Genomic DNA, 17,842 nt, shown 5'->3' with positions numbered 1-17,842 from the left:
CTCTACAGTAAATTATTTGAGATTTCAGAAGCTGCAGGTGATATTTTCTCTCTTTTTATAAAAACATATAAAAAAAGGTACTGCATTCAACAGTGAGGAACTCCTGTTTAATCTTAGCATAATACATAAAGATGAACTGATAACCAAACACCAAATTGGAAGCCGCACAGGATCAGTGACCATAGTCAACTACTAAGGTCTAAAAAAGTGAATATATCACAAATGCTTATATTTATATTTGATGGTTAGAGTTCTTTCCCCAAATAGAGTTTTTTGAGTAAAAATTAGGCATTTATTTTAAAGGTTTGTTAGAAAAATAAAAATCAGGTTTTTAAATTTTATTTATTATATTTTAAAAGGAAGTTTTGAATGTAGATTTTTTTAAAGACAAGCTTCAAAAGGGACAATTAGAAAAGCAACATGCAACAAACATAAAAATGAAGGAAAAAAATCTCTATTCAGTAAAGACAAATTCACTTTTTCTTGACAAAAGAAACTCTAATAAGATTAGCAGTATCTATCTAAAGGGCAATAAAATAGTTACTAGAAATGCAAACATGTCAGAAACATTCATTTTTTCTTCTAAAAGAAGGAAATACGATAACTCTCTAATCAGATAAAAATGCTTTTTGATTCCCTCAGTAAGTGTCAAGTGCCAGCTGAAAAATAATGATTGTTTTTTTCTTTTTACATAAGGAAATCTGCATAATGTGGCCATGAGTTCCAAAAGAGATGTAGATATACTGGGTATCAGCATAATTATTTCTAATTGAATCTTGGAATATTTGGCAACTAGCTGACTGCTGCTCTTGTATCCACAGTGAAAACCCAAATCAAAGTGTCTTGGAAGAAATAATGGAAAAGCTAATAAGAATAAACTTATAAACAATTATTTCACATAATTTTGCTGAAAATCAGATCTTGACCAAAAATTTGGTTTTACTTTTTGATGAAGTTACCAGTTAGGCTGACAAAAATAACTGTGATAATGCTCCAATTTTTGAAAGGCATTATAAAACACAAATATGAACAGTTTAAAAGCAAATGTTAAACAATATGAAATTCAAAATTAGTTTTTCAGAGATCTATAATTCATTAAGGGTGCTTGCTAGGGGCACTTTTTAGCCATCATTACCAAGCCTAACAAGACTGAAAACTTTGGTGGATTTGAGAAATAAATATAAGATGACATGTGATAAGCAAATGTGATAATATTTGCTGATGGAATCAGGATTGAGGGAAACTAAACAATGAAGAGACAAAGACAGTTATAAAAAGCAGAATGGAGTATTTGGTAAAGCTCATGAACTCAAAAAGACATTTTAATACAAGTGAATGTAAAGTTACACAGGAAACAAGCTGCTCGGTCTGCAATGAAACACAGCGATACAACAACTGGAAAGTAGTGACAAAAATATTTAGCGGTCACAGTGGATAAGCCATACGAGCTTTTATTGTATTGTTGTGCTTATATCAAAAGAGGGATATGGCAAATAAGATTAGGGAGCAAAAACAGTTTTCACATGTCCCTAATTATACTGATACTGGAGTATGGCCTCCAGTGTTGCTGACCAGTGGTACAGTATCAATGTTGATGAATTAGGAGGGAATCAGCAAAAGGCTAAAAAGATGCCTGAGAGTTACACAAAGCGCTTGAACATGATAGGCTTTAGAAGTTTATTCTCTTTTTCAGATAACATAACATTTCCTTCTGTTTTCTCATGTTTTGTCAGGCAGTTGGACTAGATGATTCTTGTAGATCCCTTCCAGCAAGCAAGAAAAACACACTGTAGTGTGTCCCAACACTTCTCACACCTGGAGCTCCTTATTACCTCTGTTTCCCTTTCTTCAGGTTTTTAAAAATTACTTCTCCTTGCTGTTATGTAATTTTGCTGGGTTTGTAACTATATTAATTCTAAAATCTCAGCCACTCATTCAACTCTTTTCAAATCCATGAGAAAAGAAATTCACATTTAATTACATAAAACATTGCTCTATTTTACATTGCTGGGATTGCCTCTACAATGTGTAAAGTATTTGTGATTTAATGTGGGACTATATGGTCCAAGTTAATTCTGCTGAGTATCGTTTCCATGCTGCAATATCCTTAAATCCTGACTATTTTCACTTTCTCAGCCTCAGTATGAAAAACAGTATTTCCTAACGCAAAAAGATAAAAACTAAGAGATGATTAAAAAATACTTTAAAAAGTGACATTATAAATTTTAAATGGTTATCCACAGGTATACCTTTGTGATTCTACTTCCCTTTACAGAAAGAGTGCCAGTTTTCTCTGTGTTGATGAAAACCACATAATTTCCATCTCATTTTCTTAATTTTCAGAACTTCTGGCAGGCAGTGGCTGAGCTTTGTGTAGGGAGGCCAAGGAGACCTGCTTCAGCTGGTATCTCAGGGCTAGCTTACCTGAACACTTTACCCTAATTTTATACTACCTTAGATCACGGGTGGGTAAAAATGAACACTCAGTAGCACCACAGCACCTAAATCCTCCGTGGCAGCTCCCAGAAGCTGTGCTGGGGCACAGCAAGCAAAGCAGCATCCTTTAGGCAGGTCAGCAGGGAGAGAGAGAGCTCCTGGCTGCAGGAATGCCTTGTATAAAGGGTAAGCATCTGGGCTATGATTATTAATCAGGATCACTTGTTCATTATTATTGTCATTGCTACCAATCATCTTACTCTTTTCCTTTTTATTTTCTGCCCTTCTGCTGTACCTCTTACCACCTCGACTGCAAGCTGCAGAAAGTGATGGTTTGCATTTATCTTGTGCACAGTGCAGTGGTGCTCCAGCTCTGCTCCAGTCTCTAAGCACTGCTGTATGAATAGCAACGACGTTAGAGACATACAGGGGAAAAAATCAGGGCTGACAGATATTTCTGGATGATGTATTCACAATAACACTTCATATTCCAGCTACAGGAGGGGAAGTATTAGGACACCATCTAAAAAATGAAATGGTTCCAGATCTCTTTCATCTGACTATGCTTTTTAAAGTTTTAGCCATGGAGCGACCTGGACCTCTACAGCACACCTTAGAACAAAACCGAATGTGAAGAGAAAGCACTACTCAAGATGATGCTTCAACCAAAACTATAATGAATTAAACAACAGAAGTGTTGGGTCTTTATGAAGGCAGGCATGGCAAAAGAGAGATCTATTGGCCATGCGCTTGCAGAGGCCATTCCTGAAATAGTAATTGTAACAAGCTAAAAATTTAAAGGAGATGCCGTACAAAAGAAACAGGCAAGCCCAACAAAGGTTATTCCAGATCTGGAAAGTAATCCTTAAGGTGATACAGTTCCTGAATTAAGCTAATTTGACAACTGTCTGGAAGAACTTATGTCAAGTAAATGTTTGGTATAAGACTACAGTGTAACAGACAAAAGCATGGAACAACTGGAAGCTTTGGAGGATCATAAACCACAACACGCTTGGATACATGATGAATCCTACTTGCATTTTTGAGACAAATGTTTTTGTGTCAATGGAGTATTTCCTTCTAAAAGATAAGAAATTCTATGGCTTGTACAAGATAGAATCTTAAGAAATACTAAATGTTATGAGTTATTTTATGAATTATTTTTTCTCCTGATAAGAATCAGACCTGCTGAATATTTTCTAGAATTCTAAATAAATATTATAATCCTCTAATGGAATAGGAACAAACACTTTCTTCTGTAACAGCTGTCAGCTCTCTATAACCTGTGCTGATTATCAGATAGATTTTATTCTTTAACAAGTCCTATAATCTAAGGCACTTAATACTAAATTTGACAATTTCCTTGATCTTCACTTCAGAGTGTTTGTGATTTGTTATGTGGTAATTACAATATCTTTAACTACTATAAGCCTCATTTCTCCCCACTGGTAAACAAAACTGCAGTATGATGTCCCAGCAGAGCTGCAGGAATTGGGTAATTCTCAGGTACAACTACTGTCATATTCATTGCCAAATGATTAACAGAGCAGTACAACAGTTATAAATGGCTAAATCTAGGCTGTTAATCATCAGTAAATATTTGGGATGTTCCCAATAAAGGGAAAAGGGATTGGTGGAAATGTTCAGTTATTTTGTTCCCTTCCAGCTTTTACTGACTGCCAGAATGCCATCTGTTGCCAGAACGGAAGATATTGTTTATAGATTCAGTTAGTCTGCTGAAATGTGGATATGCAAGTTGCTGTCTGTAACAGCAGGAAGAGAAACAGGTTGATAGTCAATAGTGTAAATACTCTGAAGTCCTTTCTTATTTTCTTTAAATTAGACTTCAAAACCAAAATCCTCTCTTATATAAAATTCCCCTCCAACATTAACAGGAAAAAGTCATTATTTAGTCAATAATGTTTGGTTCTAAGTAGGTAATGAGGAACTTACACATAGACGAGATAGAGGCTATTCTAGTTAACTTGTGTGTGTGTAATCTAAATATTCGGATTTTCTATTTTCAGAATTATATACCATAATTGCCCATAACACTCATCATGCTTAAAGAGGTGGTGGGTTTAGATTTATAGGAAGAACAGATTTTCATCAAGTTTGTTACAGTGAAAGGTAAATTCTACAGCCAGGCAGAAGCTGCTGTCTTTGAAATCATACCAAGTTGTGCATGTTTCAGAAAGCATGAGCTATTCCTTTAATAAAATTTGAGTTTATGCTTTGTCTCATGAGTGAATGGTTTGCAATAAATGATTTACTGCTTTCAGGCAGTTGTGTCCAGAAATGCTGCTTAAAATCATAGCCTTCTTATGCTAGATATTACATATTAAAGGGAAGGATCTTTACAAAATAAGTAGATAAACCTTAAGAAAAAGGAAGTCTCACTATCTCAAATTTACAGACAGAGAACTGAAGCTGAAGAAACTAAGGCACAACAGAACCAGGAACTGAACCCAGATCTAAAGTCACCAACCTAGTGACCTAATCACAAAGCATCTTTCCTGTAGATAACTAAAGACAAAACAGTTTCTTATGGGATAAAATAGTGACCCAGTTCTGCTCTCATTTACATTTTTGCAACTCTGCTGCTACCATCACAGTCACGGGAGGATGGGCATGGCAGTCTCAAAGCCTGTATGTGTATATATATCACAGTACATGATGTAAGACGCCCCCAAAATAGTGATTTTTGCAGCCAGAACTTTCTTCTGCCATCTTATAAGGCATCAAACATTATCAAAATACAGAATGAACTCCAACACCAGCTGCTGTTGAAGATAAATGACTATAACCAGTAAGTTTTCATGAACATCAGTTAAGCCAATATTAAAAACTCTGCAAAAATTATCCCACTGTTTAAAAGCATCAGTTTTAAGGGCTGATACTGTAATGGAAGATGGACCTTAAAGATAGCAAACTGGGTCAATATCTCACTTGCTATATGCATCTCAGAAAAAATATTTGATGGGACATCAGAAAAGTAATCCAGTCCTTTTTCCCCTTCCTATATATAATTTTTTTCTTCATTTAAAAATATCCCAGTTTCCTCCTTTAGAAATGCAGAGGTTTAAACTGTAAACCTAGGTAAGATAAGAATACAGATTTTTTTGATCATTGTGGTATAGACATAGAGATACACTGAACACCAACATCGTTAGTAACCATTATTTTGGTACTTACCATGGTTTATCCCGTGACACTTTTGAAGGAAAGACTGTGTGCTGTTTGCTACTGGAGGTAAGTAGATTGTCTTTGGGCGTTTTGAATGGCTTTGAGTTGCTGCTGACAGGGTTATGGCCGCTGATACAGGATTTCGGTTTCATCTGTACTAGGGATGTCCTGGAATTACAGGCTGGAGAAGCTGGAGAAGGGGAAGGTTTACACATTGAACCGTGTCTTCGTTCTGTAATGGAAAAGGAATGAATTTTACAACATTTCATAGGCTAAAAGAAAAAACGGAAGTTGAGAAAGAGGAAATTGTTCCTCTCTATGCTAGTTTCAATGATTTCATCACTCCAAAGAACACCAATTCATTACTATTCTGAATGCAATCAACTAAATGATAATTAAACAAAATTAATTCCGTGAAGTGCTCTGAAAAAAATGTAAAAAAAATAGTAAAACAAAGGATAATAATCTACCAGAAAATTTCACGAAGAAATCTCAAATAATTTCTTAAGCAATAAGCAACCACTATCATGTGCATGAGGTGCACTTGGTGTCCCAACTCTTTCATGTCAAGAAGAAAGAGGAGAATGTGCAAGAACAATTCAGATGATTTGGTAAAATGATCTGGGACAGATATGAGATTGCTCCTATAATGGTTTATGAAGACTTCACGTGACCTGATTATTGTGCAGTTTGCCTTATGATTATCTTGTTTCAAGTTTAATGGTAAACTATAAGAAAAACAGCAGGTAGACTGAAAAGCAGCAAAAGATCTACTGCTCCTGGCCTTTCCAGAGGTTGGAAGGGCCTTGGTTTGTACCTTGGAGGTTATCTCCAAGCACCATTCAAGGTAAAAACTTATTTTTTTTTTCCACACAGAGCAAATGGTAAGTGCAAAAAACCAGAAGTTTATATCTCAGTTATAAACATGTCATCTGGAGGTCAGCACTGTTTGCCCTCACAGCACACCCCTCGAGCACTGCAAAAAGCAAGGCCTGGCTGACCCCACAGAGCAGGCCTCAGGACCGACAGGCTTCAGGGAAATCGTTTGTGTTTGGTTATTATTAGTATTTTTTAAATCTAAATGTCCTATCCCTGATATTGTTAGGTAAAAATATTGTTTTATGGAGGTATTTGGCCATCCTTTATAAATCATTCTTTACAAATCATGTATTCCTCCTGGCTCGTGCTTGGCCAGCCGGCTGGATCAATACGCTGCAAACACTGCGCTTGTGCTGTCAAGTTAAGCACAATTACAAAATACGACAAAAGACAGAAGATGATTTTTGCTGAGAGGTGCTTAACGTGATTTTGCTGAGAGGTGCTTAACAGTCCCTTAACAGTCCCTTAACAGTCCTGTCCCCCCACTTGTGGGAACCCCGTTTCCCCAGCCCCTGACCCTGCAGTGAGCCAGCTCCAGTGCTGCCAGCCAGAGGCAGCAGAGGGTGGCAGGGACAGGCTGTGGGAAGAGGAATTTTCCAGTCAGCAGGGCAGTGCTCAGCAGCAGCTGACTTCAGCATGCAGGTGCCCTAACACCAAAAGCCTCCATGGCAGGGATCAGCCAGGTACCCCCCTACTGACACAGTAATCAAATGTACCAAGTGGAATGTAATCATAGGCCAAGAACTTTGGACAAGCTGCAGTTTCTCCTTCAACATGCAGCAATTTTTCCTTGTCTAAAGCCTTCAGCACCTAACTTATAGAATCCAAGTGGGTGCTACTCTTCGAGCTTGAACAGCATTGCCCAGTCAGCCAAGAGCAGGTAAGGGAAGCAACAGTGACCTGCTGCTGCAAGGGAAGGTTTTCTATTTGCATCATCAACCCTGCGCTCACTAGTTTGATATTTCAAAGATAACTAAGAAAAATTTTCCCACAGAGAATCAAAACATGACAATTTGTCTGGCATCCTCACAAGTAAAAACTTGCCAGTAGCAGAAGGATTCATCCATGATTAATTTGCAATAGGCAAATACCTCAAGAACAAAGAGAAATGCTTAAAAAAAAAAAAAAAAGAATATTCCAAACTGTTTCTCTTAGAACTCCAATGCCTAAATAAAGGCATTTTCTACTTAGGATCAAGCACTTCCATATCTTCACATTCACAGCCTTAATTACCAATGCTGAAATTCCCTCCAGATTCTCCTGCAACTGAAGAACAAAACAGTCCTAATTTTTTTCAAATACAAAAGTATCACTCCTCACCCCCAGAAATGCCAACTGTCATTTGCCAGTTTTCACCACACAACTCAGTGTGCCTTTAAAACTGCTTTGCAGGATGCTGTGAATTTACATTCCTTTCACCTCACATTTGTGGCCACAGCCGTGTAAGCTACCCATCTGCCTCTAAAATGCAGAGTTCCATTCAGAGAGAATTTATTTTGTTAAATAATAGTTATTATTTCAAGATTTACCAACTTTCTCAGCAACTCTTTAATCAATTTTAATTAGCTTAATCAAAACTTGCAACTTTGCCATTAATTACTTCAGGACTGATGAAAAGGAACTACTATGTAACCAACAAAACTGAGCAGTATAAAAAGCAAAACTTAGGAAAAAAAACATTATTTCCATACACTAATTATATAAATTCAAGATTAATTACTTAAATTTTTACCACAGCTACTGGTTTTCTCAAGCTTGACTGCTTTTTAGTAAACTGTGTCCTTGATTTCAACCTTATGGATATGTTTGGAAATGAAATATATTACTCTGTTATTAAAATTAATTTCCTGGAAAGATGAACATTCAAGATACTGATTCCCCAACTTTATATTTTAAAGTCATCTAAGTATTACATGCCATAGCAAGTTATTTTCTAACAATCTCTTTGTACTGGATTTTTAATCAAACTAAATGTCTGGTGCTTTTCTCCAAACAGCTTTCTCAATTTATTGATTCCCAAGAGCAAACTAGAACAATAACCATGGATTTTTTTATTCTAACATAGAAAATGGTGGAAGAGGTACTGTTGTGATATGACAATACAATAAAGGCATCCCACTATTTTAAAAGGATGCTTACTTAAAAGATAGGGAAGGAAAAGATTACATGATTACTTATTGTAGCTGAGTCTGTCAGATTGGTGATCATTCTTGTGATCAGAACCAAGAGCTATACTTGGCATTTCCTTTTACCTGCTCAAACGCCCCTCTTCCCCCAGAACATGGCCACAGAAAGTCTTCCACTGTTTAGACAGACTCTATTTGAGATTCAACAGCATTACCCAGCTTCTCTTAAAATTTCCTAGAACCGAAATGGAAACTGTGACCACTGTAAAATCATACAGGAGAAAGAACATAATTAGCCAGTGCCTCACAACCATATGTGTTCTCAGACACTGCTTGGACAGGTAAAAAAAATCTACACATTTACTCACAAAAGTAACTTTCACTTTGGTGTCAGCAGGAGAAGATGGCAGCAACACCTTGCAGGTATGGCACAGCAGAAAGCTGGAAGAGTAACTCCCTACAAAGGGGCAAAGAATCCCTGTTTGAGCAGGGCAAGCACTGGCCATGGGAGGCTGGACTTGCCAAAGGTGTCAATTCTCAGATGAATCTCAAAGGTGGGGCCATAAATTGTAACTAAATATTGATATATTCCTTCTCAAGGACTATTGGGTTGCCTCTCACTTCCTACCTCCTTGCTATGTATGTGGTATTGAATCAGTCTTAGACATTGGTAATGTTTCAGAAAAGTAATGACAATATATGACAAAACAATAAAGCCATCAGCTGTCAAAATCAACTGCTTAAGACAGGGTGGTGGTGGTTTCTCTATGAAACTGGTCACATCTGTTCTTTCAAATTTTGTACTAAATTGTCTGTTCCTATTTTACATATATACAAGGAATTACAATGTACAAATCTGCTCTTATACTGACTATTTAATAAATTAGTATGTGAATAAAAGACATTTACACATGAAATAGTTGTTACAAAATTAAATATTCACATACTAACATACTCAGGAGACAAATAGCTACCTGTGTTACAATTTCTATGCTTGTTTGCAGTTCATATGTAAAGAGATTAGATCCAGCAGGGCCCATGAACTTGTACTCAGACAGCTGTGGATGTGGCCGTTCCTGCTCACACACAGCAGTGGCAAAGTCAGTGGACATAAAGGAACGTAAAGTTTTTGCTCCTAAAAATAAAAAATCCTGCAAGGCAAATAGTTAGCAACTAAGATACTAATGTAAATTCTCTACCCACTTATCAGTTTCTGCAGAAGCCTGCAATGCTATCTACGAATGTGTATTCAAGTTTGAAAGAGAACTTTTCTGATTCATTTAAGTACTTCCAAATGGATGGTTACATTCCACATAAATAACAACACATATTCTGTTTTGTTTCTAAATACCAGTTGCTGTCAAATCCAAGAGCACAGAAGCACAATCAAAGTTACAATCCTCTTTACCACATTAATCCTTCTGCAACCTCTCAGCTGTCTCTGTGCAGCCACTGCAGCAAGTGACAACCAACATGTGACTTCTGCTGTCAAACAGTTAACATATTAATGACATTAATCTTGGAGGAAAGTTTAACACTCTCTCATTGAATTAACTGCACTTTCTAAAGAATCAATTTCAGATCAGTATCTGTTATTTTGTCTATTTAGAGGCAAGAGTCCAAAAGCTGGGCGCTACATATCGTTCTAATGTGCATTGCAAACTCTGCATCAGTAGCATTGCAAACGATCTTAAACTATTCCAGGAGATTCTCCATGTCCTATGGAAACATGGATATAGTCCAACTTTCTCAGCCAAATCTGAATTGTTTGTAGACGTGAAGTGCTTATGTTGTTAGAGACCTAACAGTCCTTGAATCTCCAGAGCTTCTCTCCTATGCCCTTGTACTCCATTTCTAATCCTCCTTCCTGCATCCTGCACAATGCAACCCCCTGCCTTTCCCCAAACCTCTGCTGCAGCTGCCAAAGTCCTCTAGGCCTGCCTTTAAATCTGTAATTCCACTGGATCCTCTCTGACAGGTCACCAGGGAATACTGGCAGCTGTTTTGCAGGAAACACCACATCTCCTTCTAATCATAAGCAAAAAAAGCAAAGCAATAGAGGGGCAACATGAGCTCCAGAGACACAAACACAGCATGTGGGAAAATGAGGCAGAATCACATTCTGAGTAGAAACTCTCTTCTCGAATTTTTGGCTTGACTCTTTCACACAAGATCAAGCACTCACTTAGCTCACGGCAAACCTTACAGACAATGACACTACAGCAAATACGTCGCCACAAAAATATGCCAAACATACCACTTTTCTACCCAAACAGATCTTTATGTGATCCTGAAACTGCAGGTATCTCTAATATGGACAACAAACAAAACACATTTCTAAGTACATCCCACCAACATCCATTCTTACCCAACATGTGCTACTCAAAATGGACCAAATCAAGTGAACAGTTTTTGCTCGCAGTTAAGTTCTTCTCCATCAAAACGGCACAGAAGATCACGAAGGAAAAAAGTCATTATACAATTTGAGTACAGAGAAAGATATGCCTTTGGTCTTTCAGTGTTGTGTTTGGGTTTTTTTTTTCTTTTTTTTTTTTTTTTCAGGTAGCTGAAACAAAGCAAAAAATTCCCTCTTAACGTCGTCAGAAGACAGACACTAGAACTTTGTCAGCACCAGTCATTTTGAAACATTACTCTTGTTTAGCACAATCTGACTTCCTGTGTGCAAGAGGCCTAAAGCAAAAATCAATTTTAGGTTGGCCCATAAATAACTTGGAGACCCAGTGTTATGGATTATAACTTGGTGTTACACTTGGTAAAAACAAGCAAAATATAATTGCTAAAACTCAGAAAGGTAAGAGAAAGTTATTTTTAAAGTTATTAGTAAACATTTACAGAATAATAAAACTCCTTTTAAGTTTGTATTCATTACAATGCTTGAGTTCACAGCCCTTTTACTTAAAATAGCATAAAGTAACTGATCTGACTGCCCTTAACACAATATGAATACTGTTTGTTACTCCCCATTTATAATATTTAAGCAGACGGTAATGAAATTTAGTATCTCATTCACAATGTAATTCTGTAGCAGCAACATATCACAGCCTTGTTGATAAAGATGTTACTTATGGTAACTCATACGTGACCTATGCAAAATCTATTTACAGTATATCCTGAAGTGTTTTGTTGCACAGCCCTTCACTCTGCAAAGTTGAGCAATGTATACTTACAATTTCAGTAAACAGTAAATGAAACCTACCACCTTGTACTGATCCCAGTTCAGAGTTTGCAAATGTACTTGGCACTAATCCTAATAAAACTAAAACAGAAAAAACCCACACATGCCCGAAAAGCAACAGCCAGCAACTAGAAAACTGAACAACTAGACCCTTGCAGAAATGTGTCATCCTGCAGTAACTGGCAGCTGGTTCATAACAAGAATTCATAAACACCTTGTAAGCACTTTCATTTTGCAGCCACAGTCTGAAAAAAACCCAGCAAAACCCAGTACGTGAGGTTAAACAAAAATAAAATTGGATTTGATGTTAGCAAACTACAGCATAATGTTGCAAGATTGAAGGATAACTTTACCAGCTTTTTTGACAAAATACTATTCCAAGTCCAGCTGAAAAAGTTTGGAAATAATATCCGCAAACCGTTCCACCCTTCTTGCGCTGCGCACTGGAAAGGAAACAGCACAGTCGGTTTCATTTTGATACTTCTTGTAAACTGACAAAGGAAATAAACTGCCAGCTCCAACCCCCAGACTGATCCGCTGCATAAAACGCTGCTCAACAATCGCAAGCTTCATTCCAGGTCAAATGACATAATTGGGAAATTATCAAGTGCTAAAATAACCACCGTTCCGCTGGTGTTTATTTACAATAAACACAAGCTTCGCTTTCTGACAGAAACCCACTAAAACGATTCTCCATTTCACAAAGTCTACAAGTGAGTAGGATCAGCAAAATTATGCAAAACATCCTGCTAGAAGAAGAAATGTAAACTGAGCCACTTACAGAGAGGAGCAGGCTGCCAACTTAATCTGATTCTACGACGACTGTAAACATGTACTTTTGGAACGTGAAACGATTCACATTGCCACAGATGCCGTCAGAGAAACACAGCAACGTGATTAGGTATTCTGCACACGGGAAAAAATCAGGCAGATGACCTGCCGCAGCAAATACCAGATCAGCGCTCGCACACACCAACTGTTTTGACTACAGGCACTTGTTAAGCACCAAGTTTCGGTCCTACCAGTTGGACACCAGAACTGAACCGGTGCCAAGAACAACATGAGCTGAAAACGGCTGCAGGGTTGTTTTTTTTTTTTTTTTTAAATAATTGTTGATACAACCCAAGTAACTGCAGAAATGAACCAAAGTGCAAAATTAAAAGCAGCAAAAAACACAAGTGTATATTTAGAGGAAGACGCTGTATTTTTACTTCCTTGATTCAGAAAAGAAGGAGGGTGTTTGTGTATAACACAGTTAGATGAACCTGCTGTTTTCCTGGAAAAAATTTTATTTATGGGATAACCTGGCATTTTTGGGGGTAATCATACAAGACAGCAGACATAATCTCTAAAGTATCACTAAATTACTTTTAAGTGGCCAAATACCTTAAAAATGGCCAAATTCCATGAAAAGCCACACACTCAGCATTTCCCAGAACACTTTCATTCCTCTTCAGTAAAAAGCATGAAAAGAAAAAAAAAAAAGGGTCAAATGGAACTCCAGCACATTAAAAAAATGCTTAAAATAGTGCAATTAATTATTCCAAATGTAAAATGAAGCTTCTGGGTACTTGTCTGCTTCTTTTACAAGGATTCTGAGATCTGAATATGAAGCTCCAAGATATCACTGAAGCATCAGAGCTACAGGAAAACAATGGAAGTGTGAATACTCTGCCCTGGTGACAATGTCAGTCTTCACATCAGTCTTCATCTTCACATGCACTGGAAGTCCTAGATTTAACTGTAGCATCAAGGCCTGTTTCTGCAGCTATAAAAGGGGTATTAATGATTTAGGGTATTAACTTGATTAAAAAAAGAGTTGCAGATTTAAGTAGGAATTCACCACTTCTGCAAGGACACAATTCCACAAATGTAATCAGCATTTGCCACCTGACGCATTGCTACTGCACAAAAAAATGACAATTTTCAACTCTAAGTCATACATATTTCTGAGCTTAGCAAGGCCAAAAATCCCCAGGCAAAAAAGAAATAACAGAGCATGCGAATCCCGACTACACACTTTTTTGAGTGACAGTCTACCAAAGAAAAGCAAGGAAAGTTTAAGCACAGAAATTTCCCGTTCTGCTGGAGGAGATGCTCTGGTAGTCCAACATGAAACTAGTGAGACATCCTGATATGTCTGAAACAGTTTGAGTAAATACCATCTCACACCTCATGTCCAGTGCTTACACCACAAGGACAGCCCTCACCACCCTTGTGCACCGGTATCTTATTACCTGCTGATGTGTAGTAATGACATTCCCACCGTTTTTTGTACTCAGAGGACGGAAATGTATTATTAGGCCTAAACTTAGGACAGATACATCAGGTGAAATGCTAACATATTTCTAGCAATCAAGCCAGGGTACTTTCAAAGGTAAGCACTACCGACATATCAGAATTTTGTGGGTGATTTTATATGTGAAATCTTTTATTTGGCTATTTACTGGATGAAAGAAAAAAGTATCTTTACATTTAAGACTGAAATATAACAAAAGGAACCATTTACTAAACATACAAATTTACAAACAGCTCACCTGTTCATTCCTTCAGACACCCGACTTAAATAATTTCACTCCAGATTGTTGCAAATAGAGGAAAATTTAGTATTGCCATCCTCTCATGCTTCATGCTGTGTAACAGACCTGCTTCCTCAGGTAGATTTTTCACATTCAAGATCATATGATGATACACATTTTTATTTATTTACTTATACTTATCAGGTAAAACATTTCACTGTATCTCTATTTCCATCTTCATCATATTTACAAAACAGTAACAAAAAAAGCAATTTATGTACATTATTGTTTTAAGAAGAAATTGGATGTTTCCCCTCATGTATCCTAAACCAGAAAAGTGATACTTCTTTAATGCTTTAATTAATCCAAACAGATATAATGCCATTTCTTTTTATAGACAAGAGAGGATAAGCCATCAAAGAGTGAGATGGGACTACTGAGGTGGTTTGGCAAAAAACAGTGCTGTGTTTTTTCCAAATACTATGACCAAAAAAAACAGGCTATGTTTTTTTAGGAGACTTATGTTCTTGATCTGTTTTTGTGCAAAACAGGACACCAGATTTTATTCAATATCAAGATAACACGTCAGTAGCTCATTTCATCATGCCTTAGAAAAAACTTACATAGAAACAGTAACTTCACTGGAATTAGCCCAGAATAATAGGTTTGCAGGACTTGTATATGATCTATTGCTTAAACTTCTGGCTTTTTCTGCTACTTGGGATCCAAAACCAGCATCTGGTGAATCAGTGTAATTCTTAACAAGCTGTTTTCTAAGCACAGAAATAGTGGATATTTTTTTCTAAAAATACATGGGTTTGAACTCTAAATTGCTTCCTCTCTGTTACCCTGAGCTTCTTTGCCTCCCCATACCCTCACCGCTTCATCCCGTATCCACAGTCCTTTGATCCTCTCTCCAAAGGGACAGGATAAGCTCTGTTTGTCTGCAGGTACATGTGTGCCAACTGTCAGTACAAGCTTCAAGTGTGCTGCTGCCACATGAAATACTGTTCTCTGGGGCACTTTAAGGTGTCTCTTCACAGTTGCAGATTTTCACAAGACTGATGATACTCTGTATTTTTGAATCAAATTAGCAAAGAGTTAAAAATTCTTAGACAAAATAGGTATGATCACATAAGGTTTATTGCTATTATTGTTATTATTTATATCATTATCACAATTACTATAATATTTTAGGAAATCCAAGTTAAAATCTATATATGATTTTTTTTTACTTGCTTTTCTGTGTTCGCCACTCCTCATGGGTATTCCTAGGCACCAAATTAATTCTCTTGGAATATTCAGACATCTTTTAAAAATCCAGGTAACCAAACAGATCTGCCCAACTAAGGACACTGTTTTGTTTTAAAAAATGAATGAGCTTACATTTAAGTTTCAATTTGCTTTATCAAAAACTGCTACAAAAGCAGCATAACTGTCATTCAGGGTATTTCCTCTTCCAGATGTTTTAGATAAATCAGCTCACTCATCTTTCAGGCACACTACCTTGCCAGAGGTAAGAAAATCTATTATTTAGAGCGCTGCATGAGTATCCACAAATGATAACTCCCTAATACACAGCCTCCTGAGTGAATGTGCAAAATTATTCCTGAAGAGGTCACTTATTTATGTTTTCCTCACTACTTACAATAGCTCTTACAAACGAGAAACCAAACTCCCAACCTTCTACAGAACAAAACTCAACAGACAATGCTGAAAGACATACCCAGTACAAAAGTGGGTTTGCAGGGCATTTTTATGCCTGTTCCTCTCCCTTAGAAGTCTCTTGATTTGTGTATTTACATACAACTCTAGAACTAAAAAGTTGGTGTCTACTTTAACTTGCATCATTTATGACTTCTAAGTGTGCAAACTAAAGAAACTCAGACATAACTGCACATGAATGAAATAGATGCAAACCAACCACAAGAGTCCAAGTGACAGCTACTTCATATTCTGTCTCTGCATGCACCTCTTGACCATTTGTCACTGCAACAAAGTTCATGCACTAGAAATCAATTCTTTTGAATAAACTATCTATCCATTCATAATGTTAACAGCTTTCCCATCACTGCCCTAAGTGTTTTATGTCTACAATTTTAAAAGTCTGTTATACCTATATATAAAAAAGATTTTTTTTTCAGATAGGCCTTTACTCAATTTTTTCAACCTACTATGTAACCAATAACAAATTGAGACTTCTAAAACTTGTTGAAGCGTGGTCAATTGTTTCAGATGTTGGGGGAAGAGAGGGTTTTCCAAGGCCACATAGCCATTAGAGTGCAGATCTGAATTTAAAGCATTCCAAAATTTTTAACCCACTGATGTTGCCTCTGTTACGGATTAATGTGGCAGGAATAGCACAAGGGAAAGACAGGTGATTTCCAGTAAAACTACCTACCAAGGTGCATGAACTGTACAATGTGGCTCAGCTGGGATAGCACAGCTGTGCAATTCAGTCTTCCCTCCTACCACTTCCAATGCCTTGAACAACCTGTCATCAGTGCAGGTGGTTCCAACTTTCCATACATCATCTAAGAAGCACACCCCTCCCATATTTTCAGGTAAAAAAAAACTTTGAGGTAAGAAGAAATGTGTAGATGCTCACCAGCTGAAGACACAGGACATTTTTCCTGTGAGGCATTGCAATTACTTTCTATAATTACTTATAAGCTTATTGGGGAGAGAAATGTTTTCTCATTAAAACAAGGCATAGCTCAACTCAGAATATTTTTCGTGAGTTTTAACATGGACAGTAAGCAAACAAAGCAAGATCACAAAGATCAGACTTGCTTGTAAGCAAGTCCATATGAAGGAATCAGTTTTACCAGGAGACTTTTAACTATGATATATGAAACAGGATGTCTCTGAGAAGAAGCGTGCTACAAACATCTTTCCAAGGTAGCAAATGTTTGATGCGTATTGGTCATTTTTGATTTAAACCAAATGAGTCAACTGGAGGATTATTTCCTACAAGGGCTTAGCTGGCTTTTTATAGTGCTAGAACCTGTTTTCATCCATGCTTGGTGTAATGTTTCACTTCAGGTGGGAAGAATGAATAGTACATCTGTTTGCCAAGTGATGAGAGTAGCCTTTGGTCAGCCAAGAATGATTACAGAGGGAGTAAGCTTGGAAGCTAACAGGAAGAAGAGAAAACAATTTTAAGACAAGGATTTCAAAATGGGTTATTTATAGAATCAACAATCAATTATCCATGGCCAGATTATCTGTACCAGAGATGCAGAAACAAATCAGCTCCAGCTGGGCTCATTAGCCTAGGTGAAGCTTGGTGCAAATGTTCCTATACTTCTAGTGACAGTGTGGGTTCAGAAATTATGCAGCATCTTTTTCTCAGCATAAGACTGAAGGCCTTTTTTCAATCAAAAGTGAGCCACTTTGTTTCCGTATGGCATTTCCAAAGGCAAGCGTACTGGGGAAAATGGCAAAGACTTCAGGTGAGGCCACCACCTGGCAGTGTTACCCCTGTGCTCTGGGTCCCA

The 17,842-nt window shown here is 37.2% G+C and overlaps 1 protein-coding gene across 6 annotated transcripts in view; it reads right to left on the bottom strand.

Moving 5' to 3' along the window:
* The window catches only part of ATXN7L1 (ataxin 7 like 1), a 116,204-nt gene that overhangs the window by 26,624 nt on the left and 71,738 nt on the right, over window positions 1-17,842 (bottom strand). For 4 of the 6 annotated variants that reach the window (XM_027890084.1, XM_027890083.1, XM_027890085.1 and 1 more), the window contains one exon: window positions 5,632-5,854. In XM_027890084.1, coding sequence (XP_027745885.1) covers window positions 5,632-5,854 — 223 coding nt within the window. Of the gene's footprint in view, window positions 1-5,631; window positions 5,855-12,176; window positions 12,427-12,604; window positions 12,860-17,842 lie in introns of those variants that run through there. The other 2 variants (XM_027890087.1, XM_027890086.1) reach the window with 2 other exon arrangements.

The sequence above is a fragment of the Empidonax traillii genome, unplaced genomic scaffold, assembly GCF_003031625.1.
Source record: "Empidonax traillii isolate 1590-97213 ecotype Southwest subspecies unplaced genomic scaffold, ASM303162v1 scaffold277:size2070623, whole genome shotgun sequence".
Lineage (NCBI taxonomy): Eukaryota > Metazoa > Chordata > Aves > Passeriformes > Tyrannidae > Empidonax > Empidonax traillii.
This window is presented reverse-complemented; position numbering and strand designations above follow the sequence as displayed.